General features: G+C 38.7%; 1 protein-coding gene and 1 long non-coding RNA gene across 14 annotated transcripts in view; one reads left to right on the plus strand and one right to left on the minus strand.

Moving 5' to 3' along the window:
* AGBL3 (AGBL carboxypeptidase 3) overlaps positions 1-17634 on the plus strand; it is a 108495-nt gene that overhangs the window by 60730 nt on the left and 30131 nt on the right. For 7 of the 13 annotated variants that reach the window (XM_024990721.2, XM_024990720.2, XM_024990724.2 and 4 more), the window contains 3 exons: positions 1443-1532; positions 10291-10348; positions 12109-12174. In XM_024990721.2, coding sequence (XP_024846489.1) covers positions 1443-1532; positions 10291-10348; positions 12109-12174 — 214 coding nt within the window. Of the gene's footprint in view, positions 1-1442; positions 1533-10290; positions 10349-12108; positions 12175-13253; positions 16259-17634 lie in introns of those variants that run through there. The other 6 variants (XR_009494152.1, XR_003034242.2, XM_059885619.1 and 3 more) reach the window with 6 other exon arrangements.
* Positions 1-17634, minus strand: part of LOC104972216 (uncharacterized) — an 84335-nt gene that overhangs the window by 35523 nt on the left and 31178 nt on the right. The window contains exons 2-3 of the long non-coding RNA XR_009494266.1: positions 3121-3178; positions 1217-1324 (exon numbers count right to left, since the gene is read on the minus strand). This is a non-coding gene — a long non-coding RNA (uncharacterized lncRNA). The remainder of the gene's footprint in view (positions 1-1216; positions 1325-3120; positions 3179-17634) is intronic.

Below are 17634 nucleotides of genomic sequence, written 5' to 3' on the forward strand. Positions count from 1 at the left end.
GAATTACATAGTTATACATTGTGTGCCCAAAAACATAAACTAATATTTCTTTAAGTGTATTAGTCTCCTAAATTACGTAACAAATAAGGTTTGGGGTTACAGGGCTTCCCTGGTGGCTCAGACAATAAAGAATCTGCCCACAATGTGGGACACCCAGGTTCAATCCCTGAGTCGGGAAGATCCCCTGGAGAAGGAAATGGCAACCCACTGCAGTATTCGTGCCTGAAAATTCCATGGACAAAGGAGCCTGGTGGGCTATAGTCCTTGGAATCGCAAAGATCAGACACAACTGAGCGACTTAAAATTTTATAGGCTAAAGTAATAGTAGTATTAGCTTTTAGACCAATAAAATGCTTTTTTTTTTTCTTTACTTTTTTTTCCTCTTTAATCATGTAGACTTAATCATGTGGGGCTTCCCAGCTAGCTCAAATGGTAAAAAAATCTGCCTGCAATGCAGGAGACCTGGGTTCAATCTCTGGATTGGGAAGATTCCCTGGAGGAGGGCATGGCAACCCACTCCAGTGTTCTTGCCTGGAGAAGCCCATGGACAGAGCCTGGTGGCCTACTGTCCATGGAGTCCCAAAGAGTTGGACACAACTGAGCAACTAACACTTTTTTTCATGTAGATGACAGATCTGTTTCAAATCATTATTACAATAATACTAACGTTCATAATTTCCCATGTATTTATTACCTTCATTTAGACCTCTATTTTTCTCTACAGCTTCAAGTTACTACCTAGTGCCCTTTCATTTAACCTTGCAGAAATCCCTTGAGCATTTCTTTCAAGGCATGTCAAGTGGTCACAAACTCCCTCAGCTTTTGTTTATCTGGAAATGTCTTAATTTCTCCCTAAATTTTGAAGGACCATTCTGCTGGGGTTTTTTTTGTTTTGTTTTGTTTTTTCCTTTAAATTCTGCATTGTCTTCTGGCTTCCAAAGTTTCTGAGAAATTGGCAATGATCTTATTGAGGATCCCTTGCAGGTAACAGTTTGCTTCAGTCTTACTGCTTTCAAAGTTTATGTGACTTAGTGTGGGCATTTTATCTTACTTGAAGTTGACTGAGATTCTTTGATAGTTACCTTCACATCTTTGATCAAATTTGGGAAGTGTTCAGGCATTTTATCTTCACTCATTGGCACTTCTGGGTTTCTGGCTTCTCCAGCTCTAAGGCTGGGATAGATGAGGCAAAAAGAAAACACACAGAACTACTCACCATCAGGCAGCCCTTCTGCTCCTGAAATCCCTCATCGTCTGCCTCCTCTTCTCCTTTCAGAGCCTCTTGTGTTTACTTTGTATATAACAGCCAGGGGTTTTAGTTGTACTTAGTGGAAAGGAGAGAAAAGAAACAGTACTTCACCTTCCTAGAAGTCTCAAAATAGTTTTATATCTGCATACATACTATCTTTGATACATTGATTAAATATGAATCTCTTACCTAGATAAAAACCAAGAAAAAACAACTAAAAACAAAGAAGGAAAGAAACTCTACCATAGAAAGACATCAAAACATCAGAGAAGAAGAACAAGAGGTAAATATTCATTGATATGTTTGCTAATGGCTGTTTGGAAAAAACAAGAGAATGGCAAGTTATTTCCTCTTACACCCAGGAAAGCTTAATGATTTTTCCCCAGGAAAACTTAATGATTAAAATTTTGCTCATATTACTTACTATTTATAAAAATACAAAAGAGTCTTGGCAGGTGAGAGATGGGTCTTATTAAGGTTCTATATTTAAATTTCACTTATAATTACCTTACTCAGAAAACTATTTAAGGTCTCTTACAAAGAGGCATTCAGGATAGCAAGAAGAGATAAAACTTAGAAAACTTAATGGGGAATACAAGAGTATAAAACAGGTGGTGCTGAGATTGCCTTTCATCATGACAGCAGGAGGAGCTCTGAAACCCTTTCACCAGCAAAAATTGGTGAAAATTATTATTTTTTTTTAATTTAAAGTTTCTGGAAATGGTCCTGGGGCATACAGCAAATGAAAAAAACATCTACTCAGGAAAATCTAAACTATGATAAAAACAAAAAATAACAACAACAAAAAACCCCCCAGAACCTGTGGTATTTGAATCAAGACTCTGCACACCCGCTGGCCCCAGCTCACTGATACTCTGCAGTGGAGGACACAGGGTCCCCTCTCCCCCCAGATACCAGACAAAGGGCTATCATATACCAGTAGGGGCAGGGCACTTGAATTTCTTACTCTGTCTCCAGCTACCTATTGCTAAAGCTAAGTTCCAGGTAAGTGCAGCCAAGAGGTGGGGGACTCCCTTCTTTCTATCTATCCAGACCCCGTTCTTGAAAATAAGGCTCTAGTTTGGATGCTACATCACTGAAAATACTTTGGTCCTAACTGGCCCTATCTTGGTTAGTAAAGTGTTAGTTCCACACTGGAAGAAGCACATAGAGAAGACCTGAGACTACTGCCCTCTTCCCACCGACATCTTAGCTTTGAAAGTGGGGTACCACTGAAAGAAAAGTGCCACTGTCCCCACTCTCAGCGTGACACTCCTATTAGAAATTTTGCATAAGTGCAGCAAGATGGCAGAGTAGAAGGATGTGGAGCTCATCTCTCTTCACAAACACATCAAAAATACAACCACCTGTGGAACAGTTCTCACAGAAAACCGACGGGAACCGGGCAGAAGACCTCTTATATTGTACAACCGAAGCTGCATGCACAGTGGAGCACAAGCTGTCAGCACCTGCATGTGGGGCACGGGTACTGTGGCAACAGACTTTGTTGGCATGCACACCAAGTGGCATCCAGAACCGCATGTCTCTACCAGACATCCTTGAGGAGGAATACAGAGCGGCTCCTTTCCCTGGTCCTCCCCACCTCACACCCCAGCTTGGAGCTGGATGTGGGGCAGAGAAGCCCTGGGGGGCACTCCCACAGAGGCAGCCAGGGCCCCAGGTGGCAGCATAGGGACCTCCATTCCTGCAGCTACAGCACCCCAACCTCTCAGCCCCAGCCTAGAACTAGTCTGGGACAAACACAACGGAGAAGGGACACGACCTCGGGCTGCCTCTGGGCAGAACTGCAGGCGACTTCACTGGCACAGGTTCACTGTGACCACGTGGGCCCCACTTGCTTCAGCACTCACCTCCTCTGAGACAGAGCACATAGTTAAGGGCAGCAGAGCCTTACTGAACCCAGGTGATCTGGAAGACAGAATAATGGAAATCACCCAATCAGAACAGCAGACAGAAAGCCAAATTGGGGGGTGGGGGGGAATGAAAGCCATATACAAGAGCTGTTGGATATTATAGAGTGCCTTGCTCAGTCGTGTCTAACTCTTTGTGATCACATGGACTGTAGCTGACCAGGCTCCTCTGTCCATGGAACTCTTCAGGCAAGAATACTGGAGTGGGTAGCCATTCCCTTCTCTAGGGCATATTCTCGACCCAGGGATCAAACCCATATCTTCTTAATTGCAGGCAGATTTTTTACAGTCTTAGCCACCAGGGAAGCCCCATAAAGAATGCCAGCCTATGCATAATTTTGGTACCAGAAGGAGAATAGAGAGAAAAGAGGATCAAAACTGTTTTTAAAGAAATTACGGCTGAAAATTTCCTAGAATCTAAAAGAGGAAACAGATATCCAGGTATAGGAAGCATAGAGAGTCCCATAGAAGATAAGCAGACCCAAACCAAGACACAGTTAAAATGGCAAAAGTTAAAGAGGATTCTCGAGGCAAGAAGAGAAAAACAGTCACTTGCAAGGAAACCCCTATAAGGTTGATTTCTCTGCAAAAGCTGTGCAGGTCAGAAGTAAGTGGCATGATATAGTCAAAGTCCTGAAAGAGAAAACTCTGCAACCTGGGATACTCCACCCAGCAAGAGTATCATTTAGAATAGATGGAGAAAGAATTTCTCAGATAAGCAAAAACTAAGAGTACAGCAATGCTAAGCCTAACCTAAAAGAGATATTGAGAGATCTTCTGTATATAGAAAAGAAGCAAGTATCTATAGGAAAGGGGAATAACAACAGGAAAGGCAAATATATAAAAAGACTGAACATCACTTCAGTCCATCGGAGAAGGCAATGGCACCCCACTCCAGTACTCTTGCCTGGAAAATCCCATGGACAGAGGAGCCTGGTAGGCTGTAGTCCATGGGGTCGCAAAGAGTCGGACACTACTAAAGCAGCTTAGTAGCAGTAAGTTAGTACATGCTGCTGCTGCTGCTGCTAAGTCTCTTCAGTCGTGTCCGACTCTGTGCAGCCCCAGAGATGGCAGCCCACCAGGCTCCCCCGTCCCTGGGATTCTCCAGGCAAGAACACTGGAGTGGGTTGCTATTTCCTTCTCCAATGCATGAAAGTGAAAAGTGAAAGTGAAGTCGCTTAGTCGTGTCTGACTCTTTGCGACCCCATGGACTACAGCCTACCAGGCTCCTCTGTCCATGGGATTTTCCAGGCAAGAGTACTGGAGTGGGGTGCCATTGCCTTCTCTGAAGTTAGTACATAGATTAAAGCAATCCAAAAACAAATTGTAAAAGCAACTATAATTACAATTAATAGTAAAAGGATAAGCATCAAAATGTAAAATAAACCAAAATCACAAAATGTAGAGGAGGAGAATATAAAAATGTAGATCTTTTAGAATGTGTTTGAACTTGTATGACTATTCATTTAGAACACGTAAGATATAGTTATGGGTTAACACTTGAAAACCAAGGTAACCACACATCAAAAAGGTACAATAGATTCTCAAAAACCAAAAAGAAAGGAACTCGAGCATAATACAGAAGAAAGCCATCAAACCACAAAAGGGAAAACAAAAAGAAGAAATAACTACCAAAACTGGAAAACAAATGTTTAAAATGGCAGTAAGTACATACTTTATTAATGATTTCTTTAAATGTCAGTGGACTAAATTCTGTAATCAAAAGACAGAGTGGCAGATTGAATAAAAAATATGCCACCTACAAGAGACTCACTTTAGGGGAAAAGATAAAGATTAAAAGTGAGGGGATGGAAAAAGGCATTTCATCCAAATGGAAACAATAAGAAAGCAGGGCTAGCAATACTTGTATCAGATGAAACAGACTTTAAAACAAAGGCCATAAGAAAAAACAAAGGACATTATATAATGATAAAAGGAACAATACAAGCAGAAGATACTACACTTGTTAACACAAATGTACTCAATACAGGATCACCTAAATACATAAAACAGGTACCAGCAGACATAAAGGGAAAGACCTACAAGAATACAATAATAGTAGGAGACTGTTACTGACATCAGTGGACAGAACTTCTAGACAGAAGGTCAGTAAGGCAACAGAGATGTTAGATGACACAGCAGACCAGATACAACACAGCTCCTAATGTCTTCCCAAAGTAAAAGACTTAATTTGCAACAGATCCTGGAGAAATTCAAGCTTAATTAACAGCATTCTCAAAAATTGAAATATAGAGAAAGGCGATTTGAGTTAGATTGGTAGATTCTTTGGAGATATGGGCCAAAGGTATAGGCTGGCTAGTTCACAGAACTGGGGGCAGGGGAACAGGTAGGAGGAGTCTAAGGCAGGGTCAGTATAAATCTGAAACCCTGACCTGGCAAATTATCCCTTCAAAGGAACGCAGATTTGATTGAATTAGCCTGTAGAGCAATTTATACCCCCGAGGCATTGCTAAAGCAATAGACCTACCAGCCAGAAATTAGCAGAATTTAACAGCTGGGTATAGTCAGGGAAGGAGTCAGAGAGATTTCTGCCAAAACCACTGCCCTCCCAGAGAGTGTGGTCAGGGATGGAAGGGGTAGAGGAAGGATTAGTACCCTACCCAGAGATCAAAAGAACTGTCTAATTAGGAAATAAGCCTGACAAACACGGATGAAGGACAACATCCCAAGTCGATGAGATCCAGAAAAAAATCCTCTTTGGATCCCATCGGTCAGTCCATAAAGCATCTATTACCTGCAGAGAGCCCAGAAGTCAACCTGAATACCAGCCTCAGGTTAGAAGATTTCTACTCAAATATTTTTGGTGTTAATAATAGTAATCCAGTGGGAAATCTAAGGTTAGCCGTGACAAGTTCATTCAGCAGATACAGCAGCAAATACACTGCCATCTGCCAAATGTGGATTAACAGAATCTACTTTTCCAAGAACTTTTGAACTTTTTTTCTCATTTTTAAATAATATTTGGTAAAAAGAGTGAACATTATCATCTTAACTGAGTTTAATGCCTGAGGTCATATTAAGCTCATGCTCTTCAACTATTTCTTAAATGATTGCTTATAAGATATCAATGTATCCCTTAAAAAGTATTAAACTATTTTAGTAACCTTTATTCCCTACCAGGATACTTTGAGTAATTAATCTTGCAGACTTTAAGCAAAAACAAATACTTGTAGATTACTGTGATTAGAATTTATAGATCATTATGGTAGAAACCAACACAATATTGTAAAGCAATTATCCTCCAATTAAAAATAAATATTTAAAAACAAAAAACGAGAATTTATAGATCACATTCATAAAGGACACTAAGAGTTGATTGTAGCTCAGTTGGTAAAGAATCTGCCTGCAATGCAGGAGACCCACGTTTGATTCCTGGGTTGGGAAGATCCCCTGGAGGAGGAAATGGCAACCCACTCCAGTATTCTTGCCTGGAGAATCCCATGGACAGAGGAGCCTGGCAGGCTACAGTCCATGGGGTCGCAATAGTCGGACATGACTTGGCAGCTAAACCAACCAACCATAAGGACACTGGCTTGGTGATTTTCTTATTTATTTTTTTTGGAGGCTAATTACTTTACAATATTGTATTGGTTTTGCCATACATTGACATGAATCTGCCATGGGTGTACATGTGTTTCCCATCCTGAACCCCCCCTCCCACCTCCCTCCCCATTCCATCCCTCTGGGTCATCCCAGTGCACCAGCCCCTAGCACCCTGTATCATGCATCAAACCTGGACTGGCGATCCATTTCACATATGATAATATACATGTTTCAATGCCATTCTCCCAAACCATTCCTGCCTCGCCCTCTCCCACAGAGTCCAAAAGACTGTTCTATACATCTGTGTCTCTTTTGCTGTCTCAGATACAGGGTTATCATTACCATCTTTCTAAATTCCATATATATGTGTTGGTATACTGTATTGGCGGAGAAGGCAATGGCACCGCACTCCAGTACTCTTGCCTGGAAAATCCCATGGACGGAGGAGCCTGGTAGGCTGCAGTCCATGGGGTCGCTAGGAGTCAGACATGACTGAGAGACTTCACTTTCAGTTTTCACTTTCATGCATTGGAGAAGGAAATGGCAACCCACTCCAGTGTTCTTGCCTGGAGAATCCCAGGTACGGGGGAGCCTGGTGGGCTGCCGTCTATGGGGTCGCACAAAGTTGGACACTACTGAAGCGACTTAGCAGCAGCAGCATACTGTATTGGTGTTTTTCTTTCTGGCTTACTTCACTCTGTATAATAGGCTCCAGTTTCATCCACCTCATTAGAACTGATTCAAATGTATTCTTTTTAATGGCTGAGTAATATTCCATTGTGTATATGTACCACAGCTTTCTTATCCATTCGTCTGCTGATGGACATCTAGGTTGCTTCCATGTCCTGGCTATTATAAACAGTGCTGCAGTGAGCATTGGGGTACACGTGTCTCTTTCATTTCTGGTGTCCTCAGTGTGTATGCCCAGCAGTGGGATTGCTGAGTCATATGGCCGTTCTATTTCCAGTTTTTTAAGGAATCTCCACACTGTTCTCCATAGTGGCTGTACTAGTTTGCATTCCCACCAACAGTGTAAGACGGTTCCCTTTTCTCCACACCCTCTCTAGCATTTATTGCTTGTAGACTTTTGGATAGCAGCCATTCTGACTGGCGTAAAATGGTACCTCATTGTGGTTTTGATTTGTATTTCTCTAATAGTGATGTTGAGCATCTTTTCATGTTTTTGTTAGCCATGTGTATGTCTTCTTTGGAGAAATGTCTGTTTAGTTCTTTAGCCCATTTTTTGATTGGGTCATTTATTTTTCTGGAATTGAGCTGCAGGAGTTGCTTGTATATTTTTGAGATTAATTCTTTGTCAGTTGCTTCATTTGCTATTATTTTCTCCCATTCTGAAGGTTGTCTTTTCACCTTCCTTATAGTTTCCTTTGTTGTGCAAAAGCTTTTAATTTTAATTAGGTCTCATTTGTTTATTTTTGCTTTTATTTCCAATATTCTGGGAGGTGGGTCATAGAGGATCCTGCTGTGATTTATGTCGGAGAGTGTTCTGCCTATGTTTTCCTCTAGGAGTTTTATAGTGTCTTGGCCTGGTGATTTTCTATGAGATGAAGATAATAGTTTTATCATGGTTCACAGTCATATTTCAATCAAAGGAGGAGAGCTAAAAATTACAGTGAATTCATCAAATCAAGTCTTATTACAAGTGAATTTTCTTCAGCCTAGTTTCACCATTTGTCTCTCTAAATTCTTTATAATGATTATGTAATATTGGTACTTTTAACTTTGCATAATTTTTTCTAGAATACTTCCTTATCTCTCTCCCTTCAATAATCAAGTTTTGATTTTTACAATTTCCTCCCACCTCCCATTTTCATGCTGATTATATCTTTTTTGTGGGGGGGGGTGGTACTGCCATTCAATTTTATCTAAAAAGAAGCTTTCTTTATAATCCAACTCTCATATCCATACATGACTACTGGAAAAATCATAGCCTTGACTAGATGAACCTTTGTTGGCAAAGTAATATCTCTGCTTTTTAATATGCAGCCTAGGTTGGTCATAACTTTCCATCCAAGGAGTAAGCATCTTTTAATTTCATGGCTGCAGTCACCATCTGCAGTGATTTTGGAGCCCAGAAAAATAAAGGCTGACACTGTTTCCCTATTTGCTATGAAGTGATAGAACTGGATGCCATGATCTTCGTTTTCTGAATATTGAGCTTTAAGCCAACTTTTTCACTTTCATCAAGAGGCTCTTTAGTTCTTTTTCACTTTCTGCCATAAGGGTGGTGTCATCTGCATATCTGAGGTTATTGATATTTGTCCCGGCAGTCCAGATTGTGCTTCATCCAGCCCAGCGTTTCTCATGATGTACACTACATATAAGTTAAATAAGTAGGGTGACAATATACAGCCATGACGTACTCCTTTTCCTATTTGGAACCAGTCTGTTGTTCCATGTCCAGTTCTAACTGTTGCTTCCTGACCTGCATACGGATTTCTCAAGAGGCAGGTCAGGTGGTCTGGTATTCCCATCTCTTTCAGAATTTTCCACAGTTTATTGTGATCCACACAGTCAAAAGCTTTGGCATAGGCAAGAAAGCAGAAATAGATGTTTTTCTGGAACTCTCTTGCTTTTTCGATGATCCAGTCGATGTTGGCAATTTGATCTCTGTTTCCTCTGCCTTTTCTAAAACCAGCTTGAACATCTGGAAGTTCACAGTTCACGTATTGTTGAAGCCTGGCTTGGAGAATTTTGAAATAGTTTGGGAGTATCTAAAACGTTTTCAGCTTGCCTGGTGGCTCAGCTAGTAAAGAATCTGCCTGCAATGTGGGAGACCAGGGTTTGATCCAGACCTGGGTCTGGAAGATCCCCTGGAGAAGGGAAAGGGACCTGCTCCAGTATTCTGGCCTGGAGAATTCCATGGACTGTATAGCCCATGGGGTCGAAAAGAGCTGGACATGACTAAGAGACTTTCAGAATGTTTTCACACTCACGTGATTTGTGTACACTACTCAAGACGAGCAGTCACAATTCCACAGTGTTTTGTGTCTCTTTTAGTCCAGCTGGGTCAGACGGCAAGGTATCTCCTTTCATGACAGACAGACAGCAGTGTCATGCGTATGGTCTTCTTACTCTAAACGTTTTTTTACAAGCTATGAGAAATTATTTTTTCAGCTTTCCTATATAAACACAGTTTTGCAATTGCTTATACTTTTTCATACAATTTTATATATTTTCATTCATTTTGTACTTCTCTTCCTTTAATCTTAAGTAAATGAAATTATAAAGCATACACTTTTTGTCTCTTTCTCATCATAAATAAGTTCTATATGAAGTAAAAAAAATTTTAACTCCCTTTAATGCCGAAATACAGTATTTAACATTTTCTTCTGTCATCGGTGGAGAAGAAAAGTAGTGTTGTGAAAGATGTTAGAAGGTACTGATTTAAAAGATTATTTTTGTCCATTCTAAATCTATGAGGATAAAATGAGAAATGTTGAAAATTACCATAAGTCGTAGAAAATGTATCTCATTTTCATGTTTATAATACAGTACTGTTTTCCTTCTGGTTCTATGTTCCATTAGGTTTGTGATAAAGGACATTTAGTTCAAAGACACAAAGAATCAGATTCTGATGTGACAGGTAATGTTCTGCTTTTACCCTTTGATAAACGATTAACTCCTCAACACTTTTTTGTACTACAACTTGGAGGTTATCACTGTGCTTTGTGCTAGGGTTATTAAGAATATATTGTACTATATTTCTTACCGCTTAGGAACTCATCATTTAATAGGGGGAGACAAACAAACAAACAAGTTAAGTGCAGTGTTAACAGGTGCAGTGTCTACAGTCTGGACAGGCTGTCCAGGAAGCACACTGAGGGTTGAGAGATATCCCTCATTTGAAAGGTTTTTCCCCAAACAGAATATAGGGATTTTATGTTTAAAAAACATCATGGTCCTTTTGTTTCATAAATTAATAAAGGATGGGCCAAGAGAGAAATTAAATTTTGGACTACTCATTTGCTTCTGTGAGAATCTGCTAAGTCTGATATAAATATAAATATAAATATAAATCTCTAAGAGAAAAAATACCAGAAATGTTAGAGATTCAGAAATATATATTCTGGTATTTTTTTCTTAATTTTTATCTCATTATCTTTACTTGAGGTCCTTTGAAAAATATTCATGTAATTTAAGCATTTTAATTTTATCTAAAATAATTCTTTAATTTTATGTATATATATATTTTTAATATATTTATACCACACTTATTTTCAAAAAGGATCTCAGGTAATGATTAAAAGTATATATAAATGTACATGCTTCCTTGGTGGATCAGACAGTAAAGAATCTGCCTATAATGCAAGAGACCAGGGTTCAATCCCTGGATTGGGAAGATCCTCTGGAGGAGGGCATGGCAACCCACTCCAGTATTCTTGCCTGCAGAATCCCCACAGACAGAGGAGCCCGGCAGGCTACAATCCATGTGGTTGCAAATGACTGAGCAACGAAGCACAGCCCAGTATAAATGTACATAAATCCATTTAGTTTATGATGCAATTGTTGTTATTATTCAGTCGCTAAGTCTTGTCCAACTCTGCAACCCCATGGACTGCAGCACTCCAGTGCTGTCTCTTAGTATCTCCCACTGCGATGCAGTAGGCTAATTAAAAATAGAAATGGAAATAAAAACCACACCTAAGAGGGAATTTTATTATAATTAAGATGGTTACTTCATTATACTTTGAATTCTTTCTTGTGGTGATAAGCCAAGAAAATCTGTCACTTTTAATATGTAACTTTTATATATTCTTCTGTTAAATTTAATGTCAAAATTTAAAAATAAAGAACATATTTTAGAATATTTATTTTAGACATTTTTTCTATACATGTACAGTCCATGTTAATCACACAGACAAATAAATCTTCAAGGTTTTTTTGCAAGATTTAAATGTTTGCATTTAAAATCACAGTATATTATTAACTTCTCTCAATGTTAAATGGTGGCAAAGTATTCCATTGTATTAGTGAACCTTAATTTATTTAGATGCACTCCATTGTTAAAATTTTATTTTGTTCACGTTTTTTTCTATCGTAAACAATGAAGACTTTTTAACTCACTATTTGTGATTAATTATTTATCTGTAATAGATTCCTAGAAAGGAACTGCTGACCCAAAGAGTATGAACATTTTTTAGACCTTACCTATAAATAGCAAAAATGCAACAAAATTCATAAGATTTGAGAACTGTTTGTATTAATTTCATTGAGCTAAACTACTATTTGCACATTATTTGCTAGCATCTAGCATTTTTATTTATAAAAAGATAAAAATAAGAAATGTAAAAGAGTCAATGAGCTGTTTTCTTGCTGCTAATGGACTTTTACAATCTTTTCTAGATACAAGGCCTTCTATATCAGATGACTGTATATTTGATTATTTCAGAAGACAGCTCCCTAATCAAGGTTTGTAAGATGGGAATATAGACAGTAATGAGTGGTCACCTATCATCTGAATGTGGGCTATTTAATAATATGTATCTGGTCACGATTTACACATAAGAAACTAGAAGATTATCTTCAAATTGGATTGCCAAAGAACAGTTCACCTTCCCAGAAATTCTGTACCTCAAATTTTGATTTTTCTAACTCTAGAAATATATAGAAGACAGTAGAACTTCCTTATATGTCAATTTGATTTCTGGTAATTTTACCAAATCAAAACAAAACAAAACAAAACAGATCACTCATCTCATTGTCTAATCTTTTCATTCCCATCTCACTGAATCTTAAAGCAGAGAGGAGCCTTAAGAGTTCCCTACTCTCACCTCCTACAGATGACAGGACCCAAGCACATCCAGCCTTTGACTGACAACACTTGGTGACAAGCAGTTTACCAAATTGCAGTCAATTCATTCCACTGCTTGAGAGCAATGCTCTTTTATGTTGAGTTTAAAGCACATGTCCCTGTAAATTTTAACTCACCTCTTTAACAACACAGAGCAAAAAAAAAAAAAGGAAACTTTAAAGGTAAACATTTCTGACCAACTCATTTTCCCTAATCCTCCTTGCAATAAGAACAAATGTAATGCCTCTTCCACATGACAGATCATAAATATTTTTTAAAGCTATTATTTATTTACCTGAAACTTTCATTTCTTTCAGCCATCCATAATATGATTCAAGTCCCTTTACTATCATATTTTACTCTTTTCTGTCACTATTTAAGCTTGAAGGAAACTGAACACAGTATTGCAGATGTCATCTAACTAGGACAGTCATTCCTTGGTATCTGAGGGGGAACTGGTTCCAGGAACCTCACAGACCAAAATCTGAGGATGCATCCCTTATATAAAATGGCATATTTGCATATAACCCATGCATATCCTGCAGTATCTCTAGATTAATATAATACTTACTACTACTAAGTCACTGCAGTCGTGTCCGACTCTGTGTGACCCCATAGACGGCAGCCCACCAGGCTCCCCCGTCCCTGGGATTCTCCGGGCAAAAACACTGGAGTGGGTTGCCATTTCCTTCTCCAGTGCATGAAAGTGGAAAGTGAAAGTGAAGTCATTCAGTCGTGTCCAACCCTCAACGACCCCATGGACTGCAGCCTTCCAGGCTCCTCCGTCCATGAGATTTTCCAGGCAAGAGTACCGGAGTGGGGTGCCATTGCCTTCTCCAATTCTGAGTTTAAAATGTTGTAAAAACAAGCTCTGTCCCCCATGAGACATTTCTGTAAACTACTGCAGTTTCTGTTGTTAAAATTAGAGAAATAGACTTAGCAGCTGAGTCATAGTTTGTCTGAGAATAAAACACTTATCTGTCTCACCAAGGAGTTAACAATTACTTTTTATTATTATATAAAGCTGAGATTCAAATTCTTTTATATATAAACATGTAGTATTCGTATTCTTTTTCTGCACATACATTTCAAAGTAATACTCAGACTGGTACCAGGACACTTGACAAGTAATAAATACAGTGTAAATGCTATGTAAACAGTTGCCAGGGCACAGCAAATTCAGGTTTCGCTTTTGAGAACTTCTTGAAATTTTTGTCCTACTATTTTGATGCACAGTTGGTTGAATGCAGATGTGGAACCCATGGATATGGATGCCTAACAATATACAATAAATTATCTTTCTCATTTGCTTCTTTCTAGATACCAGATCCACATTAATGCAGTCTAAGATTACATATGTTCTTTTGAAAATTATCCTAAAATACTGACATACTAGATTTACAAACACTCAAACCTATAAAGTTTTATTTTGATACTGCCACTACGTTTCCTCCATTCTCTGACTTCAGTTTTGGTCTGGTGTAGGAGTCTTAAATTTATTCTTGTTAAACTAAGTCTTCTTTGGTTCAGCCTTTTATGAACTCATTCTTAATTATGTCACATTGTTGTACCACACACATGTATATACCTTATACACACTCACATATCTATACATATATCTGACCTCTTGTCAAAGCTTCAGCCTCTCATATCTATCTGCTGTGTATCTTCACATAAATGTCCCTCACAGCCAAATTCTAATTCATCTAATTCCACACTGCATGCTGTTCCTCGGTATTCACTATATCTTTGGTAGCAAGTACTATCTAAGTAACTACCAAACTAGAAACCTGATAAGTTACCTTTTTTCCTTCTTTAACTTCCACCACTCATATCTAGAGAGCCACTGAATCCAGTTGATTTTACCTCATAATCCCTTTTATCTTCATCTTAACTACCATCATTCTTTTCAGACTCATCACATATTTATCAGAAACACTTTAGTTTCTAAGTGGTTTCCTTGCCATCTGTGTGTGTGTGTGTGTTAAGTTGCTTCAGTCATGTCTGACTTTATGTGACCCCCATGGGCTGTAACCAACCACGCTTCTCTGTCCATGGAATTCTCCAGGCAGGAATATTGGAGTGAATTGCCATGCCCTCCTCCAGGGGAGCTTCCCAACCCAGGGATTGAACGCGGGTCTCCTGCATTGTTTACCTACTGAACCACAAAGACCTAAGCCAGTACTATCATCCTAATTCTACCTTTCATACTACCATAAAAGTAATCTATCAAAAACAGAAATCCGATTAATACCTCTGTCCAAAATAAAGCATGTCAGTAATTCCCAGTTTTCTAACAGTGGTTGAAGTTGACACAGTCCTGAGATTTAAATTTGTTCTAGGCTTTCTCTTTCAATTTTCTTAACTTTTAATTTTTAAATAATTTCAAAAAGTACAAAGATCTATCTACCTATCTAGCTATATTTCCCCCAAATCCATTTTTTTTATAAATATCATGCTTCTTTATTGCTAAAGAACTTCAGCATTTATTTTCCAAGAACAAGAATAGTCTCTTAAGGAAATTCAACTTTGATACAATACTATTTTGTATCATACTGTAGTTAAGTTTTGCCAAATGTACCAATGTCCATTAGAGCAAAACTGCTCCCTGATTCAGTTTCATGGACTGCATTTAATTGCCATATCCCTTGATTCTCTTTTAATTTGGAGCATGTACTCAGTTCTTCCTTTTCACTCAGCACTGGCATTGTGAAGATTATGGGCCAGCTGTCTTATGGAACATGCGGTTTTAAAATTTTAGAATTCTCTGGGGAGCTTATGATAATCCCAGCTTTGACTTCTGAGCTGGCATTTGTTGTTGACCCCCAAATCCGCATTTTTAATAAGGTACCACAGATGATTCTGATGTTCGTGATCTGCAGACCACACTTAAACTCACCACACTGGGAGCTATAGTGAGAATCGGAGGGAGGCCAAGCACCAACTGGCCCATCCAACCCTCATTCATCCTGAGTGGCTTTCATGTACAATACTTCCAGTGAACAGGCCCCTGACTGCCTCTCCAGTTTTACCTCTTGCCATCCTCTGCCTTTCCTTTACACTTCAGCAATGGTGATCTTTTTGTAGCCTCAAAATACATTAGTCTTCTCACCTCCTTGCCTTTGCTCACGTTGTCTTCTCTGGCTGAAACATAATTCTCCCTCCCTCTCCAACAAGATGAGCTGCTTATTATTTAAGACAGTGTAACAAGACACATATACAGTTCATTAAAGTAAAAGTAAAATAGAATGAGTGATATGCATGAATTATGTCCTCAAAGAGCGGGGTGTAATCCAGCCTGGAAATCCCAGGGAATGTTTTCTTGAAGGAACTGATCCTTAAATGAACATGATTGTGATGGATGATGGATGGAGTCTTTAGGCATTTAGCAGCAAGAGGAGACTCACTTCCTTGAATTCTTAAAAGGTTAGTGTCAACAGTTTTGTGATCTTATTTATATGCAAATTATTTTCATACTTGAGATGTAACATGTCTGGGACTGAAGATGAGTACTAATGTTTATTCTCCCCCTGTCTGATCAGAAGAAATTCTACTTGATAGAAAAGACAGGTGCAGCAGAGGAGCTGAGGGAGTCTGCTCTTTGTCTTCCATGAGTATTTTAAAATAACCCCAGCAGAAATCTGAACATCTGTTGATATATTTTCATTCTGAATAGCTAAGTAAAATTTTCCTGATACTATTCTCCTGTGTCTTAGTCACTCTCTTTTATAATCATCCTTTATTACATAATCTCCTTTTCCTCTTTGTTCATGTTTCTTTAAGACTCTGGTGATTATCTGCTTTGCAGAGGTCTCAAGTTCTACTGGTCAATGACTGTGCTAGAGACTGGGTTACAGTATATAGTTTGCTCTCAAGAAGCAAAGAGAGTTTGACAAACACGTAGAGAGACAACAGAAACATAATGGGATAAATGCTACTTACTGTGCTATTATACAGGAGTTGTCTGGGGATGAGGGAGCATCAGAGAAAGTTTCTCTGAAAAGGTAATTGTTAGGGTTCCAGGGGCCTAATAAATAAATAGCATTTCTTCTTTACCTTTGTATCTATTAAAAATTAAGACAAAATAGTAGGACCAAATTCTAGCAAACTGAGTCCAGCAACATATAAAAAAGTTTATAGTGACCAGGTAGGATTTATTCTGGAAAAGCAAGGCTGGTTTAACATAACGAAAATTATCCACCTCTGAGAGTAATGAAAATAAAAACAAAAATAAACAAATGGGACCTTATCAAACTTAAAAGCTTTTGCACAGCAAAGGAAGCCATTAAAAACAAAACAAAACAAAAACACACAGAATGGGAGAAAATATTTGCAAACAAAGCCATCAACAAGGGATTAATCTCCAAAGTATACAAACAACTCATGTAGCTCAACATAAAAAAAAACAAAACAAAACACCCAATCAGAAAATGGGTGGAAGATCTAAACAGACATTCATAAGACATACAGATGGCCAAGAGGCACATGAAACGAGGCTCAACATCACTAATAGAGAAATGCAAATCAACACTACAGTGAGGTACCGCCTGCCACTCGTTAGAATACCCATCATCAAAAAAATCTACAAATGCTGCAGAGGGTGTTGAGAAAAGGGAACCCTCCTACACTGTTAGTGGGAGTAAATGGTACAGTCACTATGCTTAACAGTACAGAGGTAACTTTAAAAACTAAAAACGGAGCTACCATATGATCCAGCAATCTCACTCCTGGGCATATATCCAGAGAGAGCCATAATTTGAAAGGATACACGCACCCCTGTTCACTGCAGCACTGTTTACAATAGCCAGGACATTGAAGCAACCTAAATGGCCATCAATTGAGGAACAGATAAAGAAGATGTGGTACATATATACAATAGAATATTGGCCATAAAAAGAACAAAATAATGCCATTTGCGGGGACACAGATGGACCTAGAGATTGGCATACTGAGTGAAGTGGGTCAGACTGAGAAAGGCAAATATCATATGATATTGCTTGTGTTTATGTGTGCACATGTGTGTGTGTGAGAGTGTGCGTGTGCTTAGTTGCTCAGTTGTGTCTGACTCTTTGCAATGC

This window comes from Bos taurus, chromosome 4, assembly GCF_002263795.3.
Source record: "Bos taurus isolate L1 Dominette 01449 registration number 42190680 breed Hereford chromosome 4, ARS-UCD2.0, whole genome shotgun sequence".
NCBI lineage: Eukaryota > Metazoa > Chordata > Mammalia > Artiodactyla > Bovidae > Bos > Bos taurus.